Source organism: Martes martes (assembly GCF_963455335.1).
Source record: "Martes martes genome assembly, chromosome: 4".
Taxonomy (NCBI): Eukaryota; Metazoa; Chordata; class Mammalia; order Carnivora; family Mustelidae; genus Martes; species Martes martes.
Genome location: NC_137891.1, coordinates 37,467,027 through 37,492,188, shown reverse-complemented (window position 1 = coordinate 37,492,188; position 25,162 = coordinate 37,467,027). Strand labels below are relative to the sequence as shown.

The window sequence follows — 25,162 nt, the reverse complement described above, 5'->3', positions numbered from 1 at the left end:
CAACAATGTTTTGTTGATTTCAGGGCAACAGTTTTGTACTTCTTTGTTACGTTATTCATAAGTATTTTATTCTTTTTGTTGCTATTATAAATGGAATTGTTTTCTTTATTTCCTTTTCAGGTTGTCATTTTAAGTAAATATATAACTAATTTTTTGTAATTCCCTTGTATCTTAGAATTCAGTTGAATTTATTAGCTTTAACAGGTTGTGTGTGTGTGTGTGTGTGTGTGTGCGCGCGCGTTTTAGGGTTTCCAATATATAAAATTATCTCATCTGTAAGTACTAATATTTTTACCTTTTCCTTTACATTTTTTTTTTAGATTTTATTAATTTATATGAGTAAGAGAGAGCGTGTGCACACATGAGTGGGGGAAAGGGAAAAAAAGGGAGAAGCAGACACCTCGCTGAGCAGGGAGCCTGATTTGGGACTCAATCCCAGGACCCCAAGGTCATGACCTTAGCTGAAGGCAGATGCTTAGCTAACTGAGTCATCCGGATGCCACTCTTCCTTTATACTTTGAATGCCTTTTACTTATTTTTCTTGGCTAGAACCTATACTGCAATGTTGAATAAATGGCAAATAAATGGCAAAAACAGAGATCTTTTCCTTTTCCTTGATCTTGGAGAACAAACCTTCAGTCTTTTATCACTAAGTATGATGTTTGTTGTGTATTTTTCATAAATGTCCTATATCATGTTGAAGAATTTGTCTTCATTCTTAGTATGTTGAGTGTTTAAATCATGCAAGACTATTGGATATTTGTCAAATGCTTTTTCTGGGTCAGTTAAGATGTACATGATTTTTCCCTTTCTGTAAATATGGTGTATTGCATTGATTGATTTTCTTATGTTGAACCACTCTTCTATTTCCGGGAAGAGTACTAGTTGTCACATTGTGTAATGTTTTAATTTCTTCTGATATGTTAGTATTTACTGAGGATTTTTACATTTGTGTTCACAAGGGATATTGGTGTGTTATTTTCTTGTCTTTGTCTAGCTTTGGTTTCAGGGTAACATTGGCCTTACAGAAGGAATTAGGTTCCCTCCTCTATTTTTTGCACAAGTTTGAAAAGGACTTCTGTTCTTCTTTGAATGAAGTTTGGTAGAATTCATCAGTGAAGGCTTCTGGTCTTGGACTTAACTTTCTTGAGACTTCTGCTTCATTTTTGGAGGATAGTTTTGCTGGAATTGTAATTACTGATTAACAGTCTTTCTTTTTGCACTGTGAATATTTCATCTACTGCCACGTGACCTCCATGGTTTCTGATCAGGAATGCCTTCAAAACTCAACCAGGCAGTTGACCATTCTGCCTTCTTTTCTTGTGCAGACTGTGAAAGTCAGTGGGAGGTGAGAGCCTCAGGCCTTTCTCTGGTCTTTGCTCTGCTAATGCAAGAGCCAGAGTGTGTGTATGGCCTTCTGTATTCCCAGAAAGACACTGGAACTTTTTTTTTTTTTTTTAAATTAAATTTTTTATTTATTTTCAGCGTAACAGTATTCATTGTTTTTTCACCACACCCAGTGCTCCATGCTATCTGTGCCCTCCCTAATACCCACCACCTGGTTACCCCACCCTCCCACCCCCGCCCCTTCAAAAGACACTGGAACTTTTTAACCTTTTTATTCTCTAAAGCAACACTTCCCGGACTTTCCTCCCAAGATATTCGTTAATCTGTTTTTGCCCCTTTTTTTATCCCTTGTCCCAGGAAGTAAAGACTAATGTAATACCTTTGGCTGTAAATGTTTTCTACAAATGCTCCAGGGTGGTTTTTTGTTTTTTGTTTTGTTTTGTTTGTTTTTTTAGTGTTGGGAGAGTTCTGAATTAAAAGAGGTAAAGTAAGCTCATTGAGTTGATCCTCCACGGGATCCATCCTACGATGGATCCTACGATGGATGACCGTAGACGGGTCAAAGCAAAAACCACAATTCCTTCTGAATAAGGTTTTCTCTCTTAACCACTGCTTACTTGTACTGGGGATGTGGACTGTTAAATGCTACTGCTGGGCTGAGGGGAAGGGGATTCAACATATATAAGTAAAAATACCAAAAAACTCACTGGTCTGAGATTCAGCTGCATTTTTTTTTTAAGTGTTCCCTGTTTGTTGCAGGATTTTAGTTAGTTTCCAGAGTTTTGAAAAAGTTAACTCTAGAGAGGTTTTGCCAGATTTTTGCAGCTTTTATGGAGAGATAGACTAGTGTACCTCACTCTGCTGTTTTTGCTGATGCCATTCCTCTTAGGAAGGTTTTAAGTGAAGTTTATTTCAGTGAGGAGGTAAGAAATTGATAATCCAGTGTTGGGTCGGGGAGTGGAGGTAGATTGATACATTTAATGCTCATATCTTGGCTTTTCTTTTCTTTCTTTTTTTTTTTTTTTTGAGAACCAGCACGCACACTTGTGCACATACACACACAGGGGAGAAGGGGCAGAGAGAAAGGGTGAATCTCAAGTAGGCTCCATGCCCAGCGTAGAGCCCTTTGTAGGGCTCCAACTCAAGACCCTGAGCCAAAATCAAGTCAGACGCTTAACTGACTGAGCCATGCAGATACCCCGGTATCTTGGCATTTAAAAATGATTTATGAAATTAATTCATTTGACATAGTTTATGATTTCCTTAATTCATTCTGGAAATACTGTAATTTACATTAAAAAGTAAAAAAAAAGAGATTTCTCTAAACATAATACAGATTTCTCAAAGGACCAAGCCAAACAATATAGACATTTATGTAAGGAAAGGATAAGATGACATGAATCATCTTCCACTCTTATCTTACAGAAATAACTATTAAAAATTCTAGACAGGGGACACCTGGGTGGCTCAGTGGGTTAAGCCTCTGCCTTCAGCTCAGGTCATGATCTCAGGGTCCTGGGATCGAGCCACGCATTGGGCTCTCTGCTCAGCAGGAAGCCTGCTTCCCCCCCACCTGCTTCCCCCCCACCCCCGCCTGCCTCTCTGCCTACTTGTGATCTGTCTGTCAAATAAATAAATAAATAAAATCTTAAAAAAAATTAAAAAAAATTCTAGACAGAACTTTTAATGTCAACATACAGACACATGCAGACATATGTGTGGGTGACCATATTGTAATGCAACTATGTATCTTTTTACTCACCCATATTTCATGTTAGCTTTTCAACAATGAGATTGTCTTAGGCTTAGGGTGTTTTAAATATTTTAAATATTGTGGCAAATAGTGTTAAAAGTATTACAAATGGTGTAAGTATTCTTTTAGATTCATGAAAATTCCTTTCAGATTGTCCTAGAAGATGAGTTAGAGGCAGGGAGGTTTTGCTAATCTGGCAAATTTAAAAGAGTCCTATGTTTTTTAAATTTGAATTTCCTCTTTTTGCTGGTGAGCCTTTGAGTTTTTTCATGTTTATTGGTCATGTCTGTTTTCATAGTCTGTAAGTTTTCTGTCAATGTTTTTGGACCATTTTTGAATTGGAATAACTTTTTCCTTAAATAAAAAGTTTTTTAATGAAATGATTCATATTCTTCAGGATTTAGCTTAAATCAAACACCTGCATTCTTCCTCCAGCCTTCTCCTGGGTGTATCTCACAGGAACATTTATGTAACATTGTTTTAGCATTTATTATGTTAAATTGTAATTACTGGTTTAATTGTCTTACAAGTGGACTCTGAATTCCTTGAATGTAAAGACAGTTCCTGTCTCTTCGGATTTTAGCAAAGACTCTTCTTGTATCAAATTTTAAATATTAAATGTTATTAATTTTCACAGTTAACTGTGGTAAATTGGGTAGGGGTTATTATACTTTTTTTTTTGGTACTTGTTTTTTAAAGAGGAAAGTGATGCTCGGTAAAGTTTATGTAATTCTTTTTCTAAAAGCATAAAAAGTAATTTAGCCATGTTTGGACAATAGATTTTTAAAATTTCATGTCCTGCATCCAGTACCTTATATGAATAACTTTGAAAGTAGGGTGAAAGATTAGAGATTTAAAGTACAAATAGGGGTGCCTGGGTGGCTCAGTGGGTTAAGCCTCTGCCTTTGGGTCAGGTCATGATCTCAGGGTCCTGGGATTGAGCCCTGGATCAGGCTCTCTGCTTAGCAGGGAGTCTGCTTCCCCCTCTCTCTCTACCTGCTGCTCTGCCTACTTGTGATCTCTCTCTTGGTCAAATAAATAAAATCTTAAAAAAATAAAAATAAATTTGGGATATTGAACACTCTGGAGTCAGGCTTAGATGAAATCTCAAGATCAATGGCTGTATAAAGCCTATTAAGGTATTTCTTATGGGTAGAACCCATAGAAAAACAATTGATTTAGTGAAGTAGGTTATTATCAGGCTGCAACAACCACATGGCCTTCTTGCCATTGCCTGGACTTGCCAGCCCAGTTCTCCCTCAGGAAATTTTCATTGACTCTTCGTTTGCTTGAATCACTTTCTAGAGATATTCACTTACCTGGATCTTAACTTCCTTCAAGTCAGCTCAAGTTTTGCTTGGAATTAGATCTGTTTGTTTTTTTTTTTTTTTTTAAAGTCTACACACATTATGAAATTATTCCCTCTTCAGTTCCTATTTCATGTTCTACTTTTCTCTTACTGTCAAATAGGAACCTGGGTATAATGTAAATATTTCATAAATACTTATGAGAGAAGTAGGATAGAGGGCTCTGGATTAGAATCCCTGGATGTAAGTTTTTGTATTTTTACTCTAAGATATTTAGAACAATGCAGAACTGGTAGTAAATTTTCTTAAGTGTTAACTAGTATTATTTTCATTGTTATCTTTGAAGATTATCTAGGTTGAAAATTATAATTGAACAGAGTATATGTGTGTGTGTGTGTATGAATGTATATGTATGGACATTATTTTTATATTTATATTTTTTATTGTAAGAGTTTTTGAAATAGTGAAATTTAAATTGTGGAGTTGCATATCTATTTGATTTAGTTATATTTAAATTATTTTGAATGTCTGCTTTTTTTTTCTTACAGCTTAGTTCATTTTTTATGTTGCTATTTGTAAATGCTGTTTACTATACTGTTATTCTTTCTCTTTTCTTATGCAGGACCAAAAGATCCCAGATTGCTGTAACTGAAGGTATATTTGAACTTCCAAATCTCACAATTCAAGCTACAAGAGCACAGACACTTCTGCTCCAAGCAATTTATCAAAGCTGGTCTCATATTGGAAATGTCAACTCTTTGTCAGTGAATGAAGCTTTGATGAATGAAGTTTTCCAAAGTATAGGTAAGAGCACAATCTTCTTGGCAAGTATTTGGAAAATTGTTTTTGGTGGTGACTAATATTTTGTTATTCAAATTCGTAAGTATAGCCTGCTGAACTTAAATCGTGTACTTAATTTCTGTGCAAGTGGATATTTACAGCTCCTGTGTAAAATTCAGGATACAAGGTAAGCCATTCAGTTTCATTCCCTGCCACCAATTTCTGGATATATTTTCAGGATGTTCTTTTTTTACCAACTTCTTGCACAGTTAACCCTCTCGCCTTACATGGATAACTTCCAAGGGGATCAATGTAATGTGTATGTTTGAAATGATAGCCAAATCAAGCATAAGTACAGTATGCCTGATTATGCAGGTAAATATGAGTAAAATTCTTGATCATAATATTTTAAGACTTGATAAGCAAATTATCCTTTTTAAAAAATTTAATTTCAATTAATTAACGTATAGTGTATTATTAGTTTCAGAGGTAGAGTTCAGTGATTCATCAGTCTTATATTACACCCAGTGCTCATTATATCACGTGCCCTCCTTGATGTTCATCACCTAGTTACCCATCTTCTCACCCCCATAAATTATCCGTTTTGTGTGAAAAACATTAGTCTTACACCTTGACTGGTTAAGTTAACTACTACAAATAAAAAATCTGCTTTGATGCCACCATAGGAGATGTTATCTTTATCTTATCACTTACTTAGCAGGTAAACAAAAAAATTTACAGAAGTTTCACTTCTTTTAGTTGTCTCAGTTTAAAATAATCATCTTTCTTTTGTTAGTAACACAAAAATAGCTTTTAAGAAGAATATATTTTTATTAAATGTGATCATCCTTTCAAATAATAACCTGTGAATTTCCTACTTCACTTGCCTATGAAAATAAGACATTGGCTTTTTGTTTTTATATGATGCTTTTGAAGGTTTTAATTTCAGACCATACTATGGGGGACTATATTATAAATTCTAAAAAACATAAAATAAAAAAGCATTATAATTAGAGCCTTTTTTTTTGACAAGTCTAATGACTAATATAAAATTTTATATAGTTTTGTGTTGTCAGGTTTTTAGGATTCTATAAAGAATGACAAAGCAAATGTTTCATTAGCCTAGAAGCTGTTAAACTTGGGGCTTATGAAAGGCCTTTAAATTCTTTGAATCCTCTAAAGTAGTACCCAAATTTTATTGTATGTATGAACACTTAACTCTCCTACCACACATACATACATATTTATAATCTCTTTTTAAATCGATTCTTTTATTAAATGTAGTAAATAAGTAATTCAGACAGTTTTGACTTTAATCTATTTTTTCTTATATTATCATAGTTAACAGTTAACTTTCTTTTGTTTGGCATTGCCCATACTTCTTGCATTCTTTTACTTAAAAACTTTTTATGATTTAGGTGTGTGTCTGGGAAAGAGCATATAGCTAGATTTTTTTTTTTTTAAGATTTTATTTATTTATTTGACAGAGATCACAAGTAGGCAGAGAGGCAGGCAGAGAGAGAGAGAGAAAGGAGGAAGCAGGCTCCCCGCTGAGCAGAGAGCCCAATGCACGGCCTGATCCCAGGACCCTGGGAACATGATCAGAGCCGAAGGCAGAGGCTTTAACCCACTGAGCCACCCAGGCGCCCCATAGCTAGATTTTTTAAATGAAGTTTTATAGTCTGTCTTTTAGCTAGTAAATTTAATCCATTTAGGTTGGTGTGATTGTTTTGTGACTTTGTTTCTATCTTACTGTTTGTCTCTTTTTGTACTTTTTAAACTATGTTTTGTAAAAAATTGCTATTCCTTTTTTTTTTTTTTTCCATTTCTGCTTTTTGGAATTGTATGTTGATATTGAATTAATCGCTTAAAAGATGACTGCTGCTTAGGGAGAAAAAACTTGTGGTCATTATCTTTAAGAAGTTAAATGTTGAGGGGCGCCTGGGTCACTCTGTTGGTTAAGCATCTGACTCTTGATTTTGGCTCAGACCATGATCTTGAGGCTGTGAGATTGAGCTCCACATCTGGCTCTGCACTCAGCACAGAGTCTGCTTGAGATTCTCTCTCTCCCTCCCTTTCCTCTCCCCACTCGGGGGCACGTTCTCTCTCTCTAAAATAAATAAGTAAGTAAATAAATAAAATCTTTAAAAAAAAAGTTTAATGTAGAGTTACCGTATGACCCAGCAATTTTACTTTCAGATATACACAACAAAATGGACTACATACTACGTCCACCAAAATCTTGTACATGAATGTTCATAGCATTATTTTTTTGCATGTAATTTTTTTTAAAAATTTTATATATTTAAGGTATTCATATTGTTTTGATATCATGGTGAAATGATTACTTACAGTCAAGATAACCTATATATTTCCTCACAATTACTATTTTTTTAAAATGTCATGTGAGTATAAAAAAATCTGTCTTAGCAAATTTCCAGTATACAGTATACAGTATTAACTGTAATCATCATGTGAGGCTGTACATCATATTTATAGGACTTGCACATTCTATATAACTGCGACTTTGTACCCTTTGACCAACATCTCATTTTGCCCATCTTCCTGCCCCTAGTAACCATTATTATTTCTCCTCTGTGCTTCCATGAATTAAACATTTTTAGATCCTACATAGAAAGGAGATCACAAAGCACTGTTCTTAATAGCAAAGGTGGAAACAAAACAAAGGTCTATTAACTGATGAATGGATAAACAAAAATCTTCTATATCTGTACAGTGGAATATTTTTCAAATGTAAAAAGGCATGAAGTACTGATACCTGCTATGATACGGATGAACCTTGAAACACCTTCCTAAGTGTAAGAAGCCAGATGCCAAAAGGTCACATATTATGATTCCATTCATATGAAATGCTTATAATAGGCAAATCCATAGAGATCGAAAGTAGATTAATGGTTGCCAGAGTCTGGGGAAAAGGAGTAATGGAGTGACTATTAGAGGTAATGTTTTATATTTTTTTGGGTGGTAAAAATGTTCTGGAAGTAGAAGTGTTGAACTTTTTACACTTGTGAATATGCTAAATTGCACGTAATTGTACACATTAAAAAGGTGATATTTGTTACATTAATTTATCTCATTGAAAAAAACTTTATTTAAATTGTTGAATATTTAGGTAGACTGCATTATTATATCCTATGATCTGAGTGTCTTTATGCCACCAAAGTTCATATGTTCAAATTGTAATGCCGAATGTGATGGTATTAGGTAATTGGGGGCCTTTGGAAGGTTATTAGATCGTGAGGATGGAGTCCTTAGGAAATTAATGTCTTTATAGAAGAGGCTTGTGAGTGTTCCCTTGCCCTATCCACTATGTGAGGACACACCAAGAAGTTGCCAGTCTGCAACCTAGAAGAGGTTTTTGTCAGAACCTGACCATGCTGGCACCTTGATCTTGGACTTCAAACTTCAGGAATGAGAAACAAACTTCTATTGCTTATAGGTTGCCCAGTCTGCAGTATTTTGTTAGAACAGCCTGAATGGACTAAGATGTTACGTTACTGCCATTCATATGGCCATAATCTTATGTGGAATTACTGTACAAAATCTGTTCTTTTAGGTCCTTACCCATAAGGCCTACAGTCAGGCCTTCATTGGCCATAGCATTTATCACATTCTGAAATTATCTAATTTTTTTTTTAATCAAATTTCTGTTTCTGAAGTGATGTTCTCTCCAGAGCTTTTTTGGTTTACTGTCTCACAATATTAACCTACTTTTACTTAAAAAATTTTTTTTTGTTAACTGGCTTAGATCACCTTAAAATTCATATTAATAGGTAGATGATGGTGTTATTTATGGCTATAGTTTCCCTTTTTTCTAACCAAACTAATTCTATATTTCCTTTTCTGAATTTATCAAATGAATTATGCTATCATAAAACATCTTATTTAAAATTTCTTTCTCTGAAAATATTCTGTCCTAACAGAATACTGGCACAGATATTATGAAATGGATCAGACAAGTGACTACAGGTTAACTGATTCATAACCTGATGTTTTATCATTGAGAAACCTAAAATTAGTGGAAATAATTTTTGCAGATTAGAGGAAGTGAGGAAAATAGAATCATGTTAGGAAGTTTCCCCTCTTTGCCAAGGAATTTTTTTTTTATCAAATTAAGCAGCTATAAAATTGATAATAAATGAATTAAAAGGATTACCTAAACCATTTTTAAAGGGCCAGATTTCCAAGTGTCAAGTTTTCTTATATCTTTTTGCACTCCCCAAATCTAATTCTGTTTATTATATTCTTAGTAGAGTGCTTATAGTATTGTGTTTTCAAATTTTCTATATTAAGATCCAAGAGATACATATTTAATGTGTAAAGTTTTAGCATTTTATTATCTTGCATCTGTGAGGTGTCAATAGGCAGTATTCAGCACTATTCACTATTAAATTGTGTTTAATATGCTTGTTTTAAGCATGTGATCTTTTGCTTTACATCACAACTAATTCTCATTTACTACATTAGTGAAGTTATTACACAATGTATGTTCTTGGGCCTCTCAGACTTAATATTCTCATAATGTGTCAAGTTCCATTCTACAGTTGGTTATAAGCCATGCACTTCTCAACATTTGTGCCTCACCTTCCATTATAATCTTGTGCTTCTAGCTTATCTACCTACTAGGCTATCTGCTGTCTTGTTATTGATAGTTAATAATCCACAGCATCCAATTTCTCTCATCCTTCACCCTTGTGGCTTTTCCCTCTTTTTATATTGAACATAATCATGGTTTGATAACGTTCTCCTACATTATCCTTTTTTCTTAGATGGCTAGTTGTTTAACATGATACAAGTCAACACAACTCTTTTACTTTGGGTTTACCATTATACTAATTATATCCTACTTGTTCTTCCAAAAAACGACATTCTTTTCCATATTCATGCTTTTGCCCATGTTTACTTCCTTCCCCTATGCTGGAAACATTGTACCTTGGTTTCTTTCTTTTTTTCTTTTAAAAATTAATTTATTTTTATTCCACTGGTCCACTTTTGGTTCTATTTTTTAAAATTTGATTGTAATTCCAATGTTAACATACAGTGTTGTATTAGTTTCAGGTATACAATATGGTGACTCAACAATTACATGCATTACTCTGTGCTCATCATAAGTGCACTTCTTAATCCTCATCACCTATTTCACATCACCTATTTCACCCATTCCCCCATCCATCTCCCCTTCGATAACTATCAGTTTGTTCTCTGTAGTTAAAAGTCTGTTTCTTGGTTTGTCTCTCTCTCTCTCTCTCTCTTTTTTTCTTTACTTATATGTTTTGTTTCTTAAACTCCACATGAGTGAAATCATTTGGTATTTGTCTTTCTCTTACTGACTTATTTCATTTAGTATTATACAGTCTCCATTCATGTTGTTGCAAATGGCAAGATTCCATTCCTTTTTATGGCTGAGCAGTATACCTATTTCTCTCTCTCTCTTTCTCTGTCTCTGTCCGTCCATCCATCCATCCATCCATCCACACACACCACATCTTCTTTCTCCATTCATCTATGGGTGGACATTTGGGCTGCTTCTATAGTTTTGCTATTGTAAATAATGCTGCAGTAAACATAGGGATGCATATATCCCTTCAAATTAGTGTTTTTGTATTCTTTGGGTAAATACCCAGTAGTGTGATTGCTGGTTATAGGGTAGTTCTAATTTTAACTTTTTTTTTTTTAAAGATTTTATTTATTTATTTGAGAGAGTGAGAGAGAACATGAGAGGGGAGAGGGGAGAAGGTCAGAGGGAGAAGCGGACTCCCCATGGAACTGGGAACCCGAAGCGGAACTCGATCCCAGGACTCTGGGATCATGACCTGAGCTGAAGGCAGTAGCTTAACCAACTGAGCCACCCAGGTTCCGAGTTCTAATTTTAACCTTTTGAGGATCCTCTGTCCTGTTTTCCACAGTAGCTGCACCAGTTTACCTTCCCACCAACAGTACAAGAGGGTTTTCCTTTTCCCACATTCTTACCAACACCTGTTGTTTCTTATGTTGTTGATTTTAGCCATTCTGACAGGTGTGAAGTGATCTCTTATTGTAGTTTTAATTTGCCTTTCCCTGATGATGAGTGATGTTGAGCATTTTTTCATGTGGCTGTTGGCCATCTGTATATCATCTTTGGAAAAACGTCTATTCATGTTTTTCCCTCATTTTTCAAAGTTATTTGTTTTTTCAGGTTTTGAGTTTATGACTTATTTATATATTTTGAATACTAGCCCTCTATCAGAAATGTCATTTGCAAATATCTTCTCCCATTCTGTAGGTTGCCTTTTAGTTTTGTTAATTGTTTCCTTTGCTGTTGTAGAAGCTTTTTATTTTGACAAAATCCCCCAAATTTATTTTTGCTTTTGTTTTCCTTGCCTCAGGAGACATATCTAGAAAGATGTCAGAAAAATTACTGCCTGTTCTCTCGGATTTTTATGGCCAATGTCAGAGAAATTACTGCCTGTGTTCTCTCAGATTTTTATGGTTTTCCTATCTCACATTTTGGCCTTTCATCCATTTTGAATTTATTTTTTTTGTATGGTGTAAGAAAGTGGTCCAGTTTCATTCTTTTTGCATGTTGCTGTCCAGTTTTCCTAGCACCATTTGTTGAAGAGACCATCTTTTCTCCATTGGATATTCTTTTCTGCTTTGTTGAAGATTAGTTCAGCATAGAGTTGTGGGTTCATTTCTGGGTTCTCTATTCTGTTCCATTGATGTATATGTCTGTTTTTATGCTAGTACCTTCCTGTTTTGATTACTACAGCTTTGTAATATAACTTGCTATCTGGAATTGTGATGCCTCCAGTTTTGTTTTTCCTTTTCAAGATTGCTTTGGCTATTCAGGGTCTTTTGTGGTTCCATACAAATTTTAGGACTGTTAGTTCTAGTTCTGTGAGAAAGGCTGTTGGTATTTTCATAGGGATTACATTAAATGTGTAGATTGTTTTGGGTAGTATAGACATTTTAACAATATTTGTTCTTCTAACCCATGACTATTGAATGTTTATCCATTTCTTTGTGTTGTCTTCAATTTCTTTCATCAGTGTTTTATAGTTTTCAGAGTCCAGATCTTTCACCTCTTTAAGTTTATTCCTAGATATTTTATTGTTTTGGGTGCAATTATAAATGGGATTTTTTTCCTTAACTTCACTTTCTGTTGCTTCATTATTAGTGTATAGGAACACAACAGATATCCGTACAATCATTTTGTATCCTGTGACTTTACTGAGTTCATTTATGAATTATAGTTGCTTTTTGGTGGAATCTTTAGGGCTTTCTATATATAGTATTATGTCATATGCAAATAGAGTTTTACTTCATCCTTACTGATTTGGAGGCCTTTTATTTCTTTATGTGTCTAATTGCTTTGGCTAGGACTTCATTGGTATGTTGAACAAAAGTGGTGAAAATGGACATCCTTGTCTTGTTCCTGACGTTAGGGAAAAAGCTCTCAGTTTTTCCCCATTAAGTACGGTATTGATTGTGGGTTTTCATATAAGATCTTTATTATGGTGAGGTATGTTCCTTCTAGACTTACTTTGTTGAGGGTTTTTATTGTGAATGGATGTTGCAGTTTGTCAAATGCTTTTTCTGCATCTATTGAAATGATCATTTAAAAAAAAGATTTAATTTATTTATTTGGGAGACGGGGAGAGTGTACATATAAGCTGAGGGGTGGGTAGGGACAAAGGGAGAGGGAGAAACAGACTCCCTGCTGAGCAGGGAGCCTGATGATGGGCTAGATCCCAGGATCCTGAGACCATGACCTGAGCCAAAGGCAGATTCTTAACCGACTGAGCCACCCAGTTGCTCCGAATCTTTTTTAATTTTTTCTTTAATTAAAGAGCTCAAATCTTCTTTTTAAAAAAGAAGATTCTTTTTATTGAGGTATAATTCACATACTATACAGTCAATTCAGCCTTTTCAGGTATATAGTATTTACCTTATAGTATATTCAGAGTTCAGGTATATAGTATTTACCTTATAGTATATTCAGAGGTCTGTTTCCGTTACCAATATTAATTTTAGAACATTTTCATTAACTCCAAAAGAAGTTCCATTTTCCTTAGCCATTATTCCCCAAGCCTCCTGTCTACCCAGCTCTAAGCAATCACTAGTCTGCTCTTGGTCTCTATAGATGTGCCAGTTCTGGACATTTCATATAAATTGGCCATATGAAATATAGCACTTTGTGACTGAATTCTTTCACTTAGCATGTTGTTTTTGAAGTTTGCCTATAATGTACTATTATCAGGACATCATTTCTGTTCATTGTTGAGGAATATTCCTTTGTATCTATATACCACATTTTGTTTATCCATCAGTTGATTGACATTTGGGTTGTTTCTATTTTTGACAATTCTGAATAATGCCATAAGCATTTGTGTTTGAGTTTTTGTGTGGACATATGCTTTCATTTCTCTTGGTTGTATATCTAGAAGTAGAATTGTTGCATCATATAGTAAGTCTGTAGTTAACCTTTTGAGGAATTGCTACACTATTTTCAGAAGCAGCTACACCATTGTATATTTCCACCTGTAGTATGTAAATGTTCCAAATTTTTCCACATCATCACTATACTGTAATTACTTGTCATTCTGGTTCTAGCTATCCTAGAACATATGAAGTAGGCTGCCTCATTGTAGTTTTTATTTGCATCTTTATTATGGCTAATGATGATGAGCATCTTTTCATGTGCTTATTGACTATTTATGTATCTTCTGTAGAGATGTGTCTGTTCAAGTTCTTTATTCATTTTTTACTTGGTCTTTTAATCTTTTTGTTTTAAGCTGTAAGAATATTCAAGATATGAGTCCCTTATCAGTATGGTTTAGAAATGTTTTCTGCAGTCGTATTGGTTGTATTTTCACTTTTCTGATGTTGACTTGTCTATTTTTTTCTTAATTGTAGCTTTAGGTATATCTTTACATTGAATCTTATTATCATTTGGGATGCCTTGTTTCTTCTTTTAGTCCATTTTCTTTTACTTTTTGCTGTTTTAATTATTTCAGACTTTGTTACATCACAGAATCCTTCCTGCTCTTATTACTCAGCTTGATTACAAGACCAACAATTTCTGTGATGCTGACCTTCTAGATTAAAATTTTCTCTTCTCGTTTTCTCTTCTCCCTTTCTCTCCAACATATTCTGCTTGCAAGTAAGACGTTTCTGTGTGTTATCTCTACTACTATCAAAACAAAATTGTCATATCTGAACTGAACTTTTACTGATTTTTGTCATTTTTAGAAAGATTATAATTGAGTTCCTCTTTTACCACTTCATTTAAATTCAGGTTGTGACTTACTGTTTGGGTTTGAAATAACTTTGTTGGTTACTACTAAGAGTTGAATAGTATAAAATATAATAAAATAGAATGCATATAATGTAGTAAAAGTATCATGGTTATTATATTTATAAACATGAAAGATGTACATTGTTAGTAAATACAGTTATTGCTCTACTTTTTCATTGGTGAGAATAGGAATTAAATGTCTGTGTAATTCCCCCTTGAAATTTTGAGTTTGGGAAACTCAGGATGAGAGAAGTGCCTGAATAACAAAAGGAAAATATAGTATTCTTCTGAAGAGAGAGAGTTCAAAGTACTTGATAATAAATAATTAGTGACATGTTTCAAATTCTAAAATTTCTTGTCTTTTTGGAAAATGTGCTGGGGTATGGCACCATGTCACTGGTGAAATATATGTATGTAATCAAGTGTAGGACATTTCTGGAAAATTTTAAAAATGAAAAATGTTTATTCTGAAATCTTTATAGCTAAGAAAATATGGTTATTGGTTCCCTGATTATAATGACGTAAGACTCTTAGTGAAGAGTGGTCAATGGTAAGTAGTAAAATAATTTATCCCTCAAAGGAAGTAATTTGGTAGTCAAGTTTTATATGTGTCCTATTTATGCTGCATTTTTGCATGGGAAAACTAAGGACAGAAACATAATGTTATTCTTGTTTTACAAGTATAGAATTATTTTACAGTTTTATTATCTTGATTAATTTTATAAAAATGCCCATTTTATGCTGTATTTTTCCTTTAATAACTGAAGCTATTAAATAAGTATGTATAAAATAAAATAATCTTATGTTGAATTGCATTGGCTCTTAAAACAATATGCAACAATTTTGTGCCTTAGTCCTCTCATTCTAAATGTTGGATTAGTAATGGTGCTTCTGAAATGAAATATCAGATTTAATTTCAAGCATCACTTCTACAAAATGCCTTTAGGTAGAAAAGATGTTTTCTTTAACAAACTCTATATTACAGCCACAATATGTCACAATAAAAAGAGATGATTTTGGTTTGTTGAATCAGTTATTTCTATTTTGTGATTGGTTTATCTAAGAGTCTAAGAGAAAATGGGAATATTGAACAATAACACATGTTCTAAAAGCTACAAAGACTTTTTTCTCAGGTCTTCTAAAAATTAGAATAAAATGAGAAGATACTAAGATAACTAATACAAAACTCTATGCTTATGCTTCTTAGAGACAATTTTATGCACTGAATATTAATAATCTGTGTATTATATAGATATTAGTGTAGTTTAAGTCCTGCTGTCTATGTCAGGTAATAAAGATATTATCCTTGTTTAATAATTGAAATTTAGGAGAGAGCACTGAAATGTAGTATGGAAATCCTGTCAGTAACTAATTATATGTCTAAAGGAAAGTCATTTGTTTCATTGAGTTTCATTTAACTTTCTCATCTGTACAATGGTGATAATATCTTACTACCTACTCATAAAGTTCTTGTGAGTACAAAATATTGTTTGTGGAATTGATTTTTCTTTTCCTGGATATTGAATCCTGCTGGAATCATACATATGGGGATACTACCTGTGGAGGTTATTCTAGGATACGAGGTTCTTGGAGACTGCAATAGCCATTGTCAGAATTGGGGTCTCGGTGATCCATTGCTTGAGCTGGGAAGATAAAGGGCAAAGGTAAATTCAAAGAGTAAGGCAAAAGAGTAAATAGGTTAATGAACAATAAACATGATGACTGAAGAATAAAATTCAAGATATTTATTAGGTGTACTTCTTTGGACTTACTAAGAAACTGTGCATTGTCTCCCTTTAAATAGCTGTTTATGAGGCCACACCTAGTTCACAGAAACCTATGATGAACAATGTATTCTCTCTTCTGCTAGAGACTCCAAAGAGGAGCGAGGTAACAAATCTATAAATGGATGTTGCAATGTGGTGGGATAATAGAAATTTGAAACCTTATCCTTTTATCTAATTTTATGCATTTTTCCTCTAGTGAGCTGCATGCTGTAGGGACTGGATACCATAAAACTTACTTGAATCATCCGAATTGGCTTACCTTTTTTAGGTTGATGTTTCTCATGCATTAATTTCATTGTCTTCTTACCAGTAATATTGATGTTGGCAGGTTATATATCCTGTGTTACACATGTGAAAATTTATGCTCAGAACAAGTTAGTGTTTTTCTTAAAGATTATCCCATAGATACTCACTGATTAATTTGGTTAAGCTTAAGGTCCTTTGGACCTTTCTGTTACTATAATTTCTATTACATCAAACTCTCTGTCTGGTAAATGAGACCAGAAATACAGTCAGGTAATTAGTTTGCTACTCTATTAGCAATTATGTAACAAAAAACTAGCAAGTATTAGGAGTCTAATTAAGATAATCATAAAGAATAAAGCAGAGCTGTTAGAATTTGAACTAAATATATATTAATTGGCATTTTTGAATTACATATTTTTGTTCATGTTTCTGATGGTACTCAAATCATTGAAATTCTAACTTTTGTCATTCTCCAGAAGATGAAATACAAAGTCACACATGGCTATTTTTTGTTCAAGAACTTGCTATCACTTTTCCCTTATTCAGGTAGTTCATTGTTTTGTTCACAGTGTAGTTCCATTAATCTGGTATTTATAGGAAAATTGCTTTCAGACTTTAAAATCTGTGCTGAAGGTGATCAAATGGACATTTGAATCCCTCATTTAAGTGATGTCTTAATGTTAAAATAAAAATCTACTTTCCAGAATGTAACTGTAAAAGTATTTTATGCAAGATTTCATGTGGGATACCTTAATGGTTGAATAATAAATTTTACCTCATAAAAATGAAATTCAATAATACAGTAGCTTTCTCAGCTCAGTAGCATCTGGTCTATTCTCATGAGAGCCAATATTTTCCAACTCATTAGGATCATGTCGTTCTGTATGTCGTCAACATTGACTTAGCCAAGCTACCTTTACTTACATAACCGCCAAACTATTAAATAGGTCTCTTGTGGAGTGAAGTCAAATATTCCTCTTACTTTACTTCTGCCTTAGAAGAGGGGAAGAAAATGTACATACTGTAACATTTAAACATCTGGCCTGAAACCACATCAGTGTAACTCTGAGCAAAGTTACGGATACGGTATTCTTCCCAGGTGTGCATATAAAAAGGGTTTTGGAGTTGTTGAATAGTTCTTTAACTATTTAGGAAAAAGATGTGGTATAGTGATATGCTTTTTTCTGTTCCTCTGTTTGCAAACTGCTTATTTTCCCTCATCTACAAAACACCTCCAGTATGTTCTGAAATACATATTTTGAGCTGTTATAAAATTTTCTTTCCAATGAGGCATCAACAGTAAATTTATCCGTGTCTTAAAGATAAAAATGTGTTGAGTTAGATTTGCATTAAGAGATACCAGTAAGATTTCTTGATACTTAAATTGGGGTAAAAAGACTTAGATTTGTGAATTTTGTGAGTTTTAAAATGCTCCTGTATGAATTTTGCATTGATATGAATGTTGAATTTAAAGATTCCTTTTCACTTGAATTCATGTTCAGGTATTAAAGGTTACAGTGTATGTATGTGATAATTTATTAAGAATTGATGAACCCCATAATTATTCTTTTTCTGCGAGTACAGTTTAAAGAATTAAGAATGTACTAATTGTTTTCTGCATATGAACACAATCCTGAGTAATAAATCAGATTGGGCTGGTTTTGTGTTTAAGTGAATAAAAAGGAGGGCAGATGAATGCTCTGCCAGAATCCTGTTTATTTAGCCTCACTTATACATTTATATTCTGGGAATCAGGATTCCCTATCTTTTGAGTAAATTTCTAGAACAGAGTAGTTCATTTTACACTAGAAGTTCTCTGTACCTCTGTCTTAGAAATCTTTTATTGACCCTAGTATTCTGAGACTCCCCTTCCATTGAGCTATGTTCTCTTGGAGTGTATATCTGTAGCACTCTATATTATCTTAGTATTGGCCACCACTGATTTCACTGGATCAGATCTCAAGTTGTTTTTGCAGTGTTTTTGTGTACACACATTATATATGTACATTGAGTGACCTTAAGTTACAGTATTCCTGAAAATGTGTCAGAAAGTTGAATGCCTGGGAGTTGAACATTAAACTTACATGTTATAAGGCCTTAAAAAAATGTTTGCTTGTCTTTCTTATTGCTGTGGTATTCTTTGGTCTACAAAATTAAGGGTATATGTGAGAACGGCCTCAGATGACCGGTGACTATGGGATAAGAGATGGTACTTGGTTGTAGGAGGCTACCAGCCAGGCATCTTTATTTTCCATAAACCCATTGATTATTTTTTTTCACTCTCATCCTTGTTGTTTTGGTAGTAAGGTAGGGCTGCCACTGCTACAGAGGGAATTAGATGATTATCTTTAGTTAACAGTTGCAAAAAGGACTAACTTTGCCACGTGGAGTTAATTTTAGAGATATCCTTATATAATGGGCAGGGGTTCACTACTAGGTATTTATCCAAAAGATACAAAAAATAGTGATTTGAAGGGGCACATGCACCCCACTGTTTATAGCAGCACTATCCACAATAACCAAAATATAGAAAGAGCCCAAATGTCCATCAACTGATGAGTAGATAAAGAAGATGTGGTATATATACACAATGGAATATTACTCGGCCATCAAAAAGAATGAAATCTTTTCCATTTGCAATGATGTGGATGGAACTAGAGAATATTATGGTAAGGGAAATAAGTCAGAGAAAGACAAATACCATATGATTTCATGGGTATGTGCAATTTAAGAAATAAAACAGATGGACATAGTGAAAGGGAAGGAAAAATAAAGACAGGGAGGCAGGCTGTAAGAGACTCTTAACTCTAGGGAACAAACAGGGGTGTGGTGGGGAGACGGGTAGGGAGATGGTATAATTGTGTGGTGAGCATTAAGGAGGGCACTTGATGTAATGAGCACTGGGTGTTATATGCAACTGATGTATCACTAGATTTTACCCCTGAAACTAATATTATACTATATGCAAACTAACTTGAATTTCAGTAAAATCTTGGGAAAAAAAAAAAGAGTTCAGATTATATGAAACTATGGTACTTTTCTGTTACTAAACTTGTATGGTGATTTTCCCCCTTGTTTATTTTGTTTCAGTTTTATTAAAATATAGTGGATATACAGCACTATATAAGTCTATTGTGTACAGCATAATGACTTAACCTGTGTTGTGAAATAATTACCTCATTAAGTTTAGTTAGCATCTATCACCTCAGATAGACATACATACACACACACGCATGTCCATGCGCACGCACGTGTGCATGCAGACACACACACACACACACACACACACACACACTTTTTCTTTGTGATGAGTGCTTTTAGGAACTATTCTCAGCAACTTTCAAAGGTACCATGCAGCATTAACTATAGTCCTCATGTTACACATTACAGCTAGAAGTTTGTACCTTTTGACTACCATCATCTGGTTACCCTGCACCCCATCCTCCACCTCTGATAACCATAAATCTGTTCTCTTTTTCTATAAAATTTTCAGGTGTCATATATAAATGATATGAAACAATACTTGTCTTTCTCTGACCTCTTTCATAGGATAATATTCTCAAGGTTCATCCATGTTGTAAATGGCAGGATTTCCCTTTTTTTAATGGCTCAGTAGTATTGCATTGTACACACACACACCATTTTCTTTATCTTTTTGATTTGTTGTTGAGTACCACTTAGGTTGTTCCCATGTCTTGGCTATTGTAAATAATGCTGAGTGAACATGGGAGTGTAGATCTCTCTTTAACATGGTGATTTCTTTTCCTTTGGATGTATACTCAGAATCTCTAGATCATATGGTAGTTCTGTTTTTAATTTTTTAGAGGAATTTCCATACTGCTTTCCATAGTGGCTGCACCAATTTATAATCTCAATGACAGTGCACAAAGGTTCCCTTTTCTCCACATCCTTGCCAACATTTATCAGTTCTTTTTGATGAAAACCATTCTAACAGGTATGAGGTGATACTTTTGCTGTTTTGATTTGCATTTACCTAAAGATTAGTGATGTTCAGCACCTTTTCAATGTACTTGTTGGCCATTTGAATGTCTTCTTTGAAAAAATGTCTATTCAGGTCTTTTGCCCATTTTTTAATTGGGTTATTTGTTTCTCTCCTATTAAGTTGTAAGAGAACTTGATATATTTTGGATATTAACCCCTGATAATGAGATAAATCAGACAAGTGATTTGCAGTGTTTTCTCCCATTCTGTAGATTGCCTTTCATTTTGTTGATCATTTCCTTTGCTGGGCAGAAGCTTTTTAGTTTGGTATAGTTCTACTCATTTATTATTTTTTTTTATTTTGTTGCTTGTATTTTAAGTGTCATATCCAAAAATTTCTTGCCAAGACCCATGTCAAAGAGCTTTTTATCTTGTACATTTTCTTCTAGGAGTTTTATGGTTTCAAGTCTTAAATTTAAGTTTTTAATCTATTTTGAATTAATTTTTTTAAAAGATTTTATTCATTTATTTGACAGACAGAGGTCACAAGCAGGCAGAGAGGCAGGCACAGAGAGAGAGGGGGGAGGAAGCAGGCTCCCCGCTGAGCAGAGAGTCCGATGCGGGGCTCGATCCCAGGACCCTGAGATCATGACCTGAGCCGAAGGCAGAGGCTTAACCCACTGAGCCACCCAGGTGCCCCTTGAATTAATTTTTTTAAGTGATGTAAGATAGGGGTCATGTTTCATTCTTTTACCTGTGAATATCCAATTTTCCTAAAATCATTTATTGAAGAGACTATCTTATGAGTATTTATGGTTCCTTTGTCAAATGCTAGTTGACTGTATATGCATGGGTTTATTTCTGTGCTCAATTCTGTTCCATTGGTCTATGCATACATTTTTATGGCAATACCATACTGTTTTAATTACTGTAGCTTTATAATAGAGCTTGAAGTCAGGAAGTGTGGTACTTCTGTCTATTCTTCTTTCTTAGATTGTTTTGGCTATTCACAGTCTTTTGTGGTTCCATTTCTGTTAAAAAAAAGTCATTAGAATTTTCATAGGGATTACATTGAATCTATAGATGGCTTCAGATAGTATGGACATTTTAACAATATTATTAATTTTTCTTCCTCTGTTTCTTTTGTCATTGTCTTACAGTTTTCATTGTACAGATCCTTTTCTTCCTTGGTAAAATTCATTTATATTTTATTGTTTTTGGTGCTATTATAAACAGGATTGTTTATTTTTTTTATTTCTTATTTAATTTATTTATTTATTTTCAGCGTAACAGTATTCATTGTTTTTGCACCACACCCAGTGCTCCATGAAATACGTGCCCTCGCCCTACCCACCACTTGGTTCCCCCAACCTCCCACCCCCCGCCCCTTCAAAACCCTCAGGTTGTTTTTCAGTGGCCATAGTCTCTCATGGTTCACCTCCCCTTCCAGTTTCCCTCAACTCCCTTCTGCTCTCCATCTCCCCATGTCCTCCATGTTATTTGTTATGTTCCACAAATAAGTGAAACCATATGATAATTGGCTCTCTCTGCTTGACTTATTTCACTCTGCACAATCTCTTCCAGTCCCATCCATGTTGCTACAAAAGTTGGGTATGAAGACATACAAATGGCTATCAGACACATGAAAAAATGTTCATCATCACTAGCCATCAGGGAGATTCACATTAAAACCACATTGAGATACTACCTTACACCAGTTAGAATGGCCAAAATTAGCAAGACAGGAAACAACATGTGTTGGAGAGGATGTGGAGAAAGGGGAACCCTCTTACACTGTTGGTGGGAATGCAAGTTGGTGCAGCCACTTTGGAGAACAGTGTGGAGATTCCTTAAGAAATTAAAAACAGAGCTTCCCTATGACCCTGCAATTGCACTACTGGGTATTTACCCCAAAGATACAGATGTAGTGAAAAGAAGGGCCATCTGTACCCCAAGGTTTATAGCAGCAATGGCCACAGTTGCCAAACTGTGGAAAGAAACAAGATGCCCTTCAACGGTCGAATGGATAAGGAAGATGTGGTCCATATATAAAATGGAGTATTATGCCTCCATTAGAAAGGATGAATACCCAACTTTTGTAGGATTGTTTATTTTTTAGGTAATTTATCATTAGTGTATAGACATGCTATTTATTTTTGTATGTTAATTTCCTTCAACTTTACTAAGTTCATTAATTAAATCTAATAGTCTTTTTGGTGGAGCCTTTAGGATTTTCTGTATATGTCAGTGAGCAAAGTGTTGTGTCTCTGCTCTTGGCACTGCACAGAGAATTATAGATTGGTGCCCAAAGTAAAATCATAAAGCAGCTTTATTAGAGCAATGGTGTACTCTTAAGGTGGGAGAACCAGTGGAACAAGAGGTGGCAACTGCCCTGAGGCTACAGAGATTCTTTTTTTATGTGAGCAGGGTTCTTGTGTCATGGACAAGGTGGTCTATGATGGAGGCTGCTTCCAGTCATTTTGGGGGACAACTCCTACAGGTTTGCAGGGGGAGTTTTTGACCCTACAAGATTTGTATCAGAACCAATAGGGCAGCCTTTCTTTCGCCATTGGTTGGGGCTATAACTGCAGTGTACATGCATTACAGTGAGTCTAGGTATTACCCTGGGGCACAGGTGGAAGAGGAGAGGAATGCTCTGCACCTGTGGCTCTTGGTCTCTTAGCCCTAGGTTCTTTTAAGCCACAAGGTCAGGATGTTGTGCCCTTGGGCTTCTAATGTATAAGCTATTTGTCACCATCCTTGCCTCCAGCTCATGTCTAACTAACTGCCTACTTTGTCTTTCTCCCCTCAAGGACTTAGGACTTCCACTGCTCATATCTTTCTTCTACCTAACCTGTATAACATCATGTCATCTGCAAATAGACCATTTTACTTCTTCTTGTTCAGTTCTGATGCTTTTGTTTCTTTCCTTCTTTTGTCTAAGTGCTCAGGCTGAGCCTTCCAGGCCTATTTTGAATGGAAGTGATGAGAGTGGGCACCTTTGTCTTAATCTTTGATGAAAAGCTGAATCTTAGAGGAAAAGCTTTCAGCTTTTCATCATTGCATATGATGTTAGCTGTGGGCTTGTCATTTAAGGTGTTCATTATGTTGAGGTACATTTCTTCTATACTATACCTAATTTGTTGAGAGTTTTTCATGAACAGATGTTGAATTTTGTCAAATGCTTTTTCTGTGTCGATTGAGATTATTACATTTTTTTCTTTCATTGCATTAATATGATATGTCACATCTATTGAATTGCATATTTTGAATCATCCCTACATTTCAGGGATAAAACTCAGTTCATCATTGTGAATGACCCTTTTAGTGTGCTGTTGAATTTGATTTGCTGTTACATAATTGAGAATATTTGCATCTATTTTCATTTGGGATATTGGCTCTTAGTTTTCTTGTGTCCCTATCTGGCTTTGTTTGTATCAGGTTGTAATGCTTGCTTTGTAAATGAGTTTGGTAGTGTTCCCTCCTCTTCAGTTTTTTGAATGAGTTTGAGAACCTTGCTGTGAACCCTGGGGCCTGACTGGTCAGAGCTTTCTGTCTTGTTAAGGATGGATGAATGGATGGACAATGGATGGGTGGAGTAGCTGTGGATGGCCAAAGTCTTAAACACACACATGGACACAGATCGCTAAGGGGAAGCATTTCAGTTAGCATGACAGCCTGAGACTGAAGTGTATGTGCGTCTATCTGTGTAAGAAAAAAAAATACTTAAATTTTAATATTTGGCATATTCAAGAAGGAATGGCATGGAAGCAGTGAAATCAGACACATGCACCTCTGGATTCTGAATCTCAGTATATGGGAATGACTGTGCTTGAAGGCTGTGATGAGTCATGTGTTAGAGCATTTGTTCAATAAGACACTGAGCAGATTGAGTAACTGGCATTTTGTCCTGTGGACCTTCTTGATAAGACCGTGACAAATCCTGATGGTGGGATTGGGGCTGGGTAAGTTCATTGATTAGTTCTTGGAAGACTCCTGAGGAGGTGGCTTCCTACTCTCTTCCCTGCCTTCCTCTGAAGCCCTTCATCTTTTGGTTGCTGTTCCTGCCAAGACTAAATTTAGCTACCATTCCCCTCCTGTGTCTACTTAAGCACCTGTGGGGTCACCCTTTGTAAATGCTGCACCCAGAAGGCAAGAGTGACTCCATCACTTTTCTATTTAAGAATTGCCTGGGGTGCCTGGGTGGCTCAGTGGGTTAAAGCCTCTGTCTTTGGCTCAGGTCATGATCCCAGGGTCCTGGGATCGAGCCCCACATCGGACTCTCTGCGTAGTGGGGAGCCTGCTTCCTCCTCTCTCTCTTTGTTTCTGTCTGCCTCTCTGCCTGCTTGTGATCTTCAAAAAAAATCTTCAAAAAGAAGAAGAAGAAGAAGAAGAATTAGAATTGTCAGTGGCTTCTCTTTGCCCTCGGGATAAACTGAAAACACTCCTGGTATGGTCCTTTAGGAGGTGGGCCCTTTCAGCCTCATTCCTCACCTCTGACTGGGTCAAATCTCACATACCTTGCTTTTCACATTTTCTTCTGTGTTTGCTAAACAAAACAGAAATGCTGATTACTTCTTTTCTATTTGAAATGTAATGTTAGTATTAGTATTTAGTATTAGCATTAGTATTTCCCCTGCAAATACTTTTTTTCATTCACCCAAGAAGAGTTATTGTCTCCTTTGTGGTATCATTGTGATTG

The 25,162-nt window shown here is 35.1% G+C and overlaps 1 protein-coding gene across 1 annotated transcript in view; it reads left to right on the top strand.

Annotated features, from left to right (window-relative positions):
- VPS13B (vacuolar protein sorting 13 homolog B) overlaps positions 1 to 25,162 on the top strand; it is a 611,735-nt gene that overhangs the window by 140,030 nt on the left and 446,543 nt on the right. Inside the window, exon 16 of the mRNA XM_080801635.1 lies at positions 5,030 to 5,211. Coding sequence (XP_080657761.1) covers positions 5,030 to 5,211 — 182 coding nt within the window. The remainder of the gene's footprint in view (positions 1 to 5,029; positions 5,212 to 25,162) is intronic.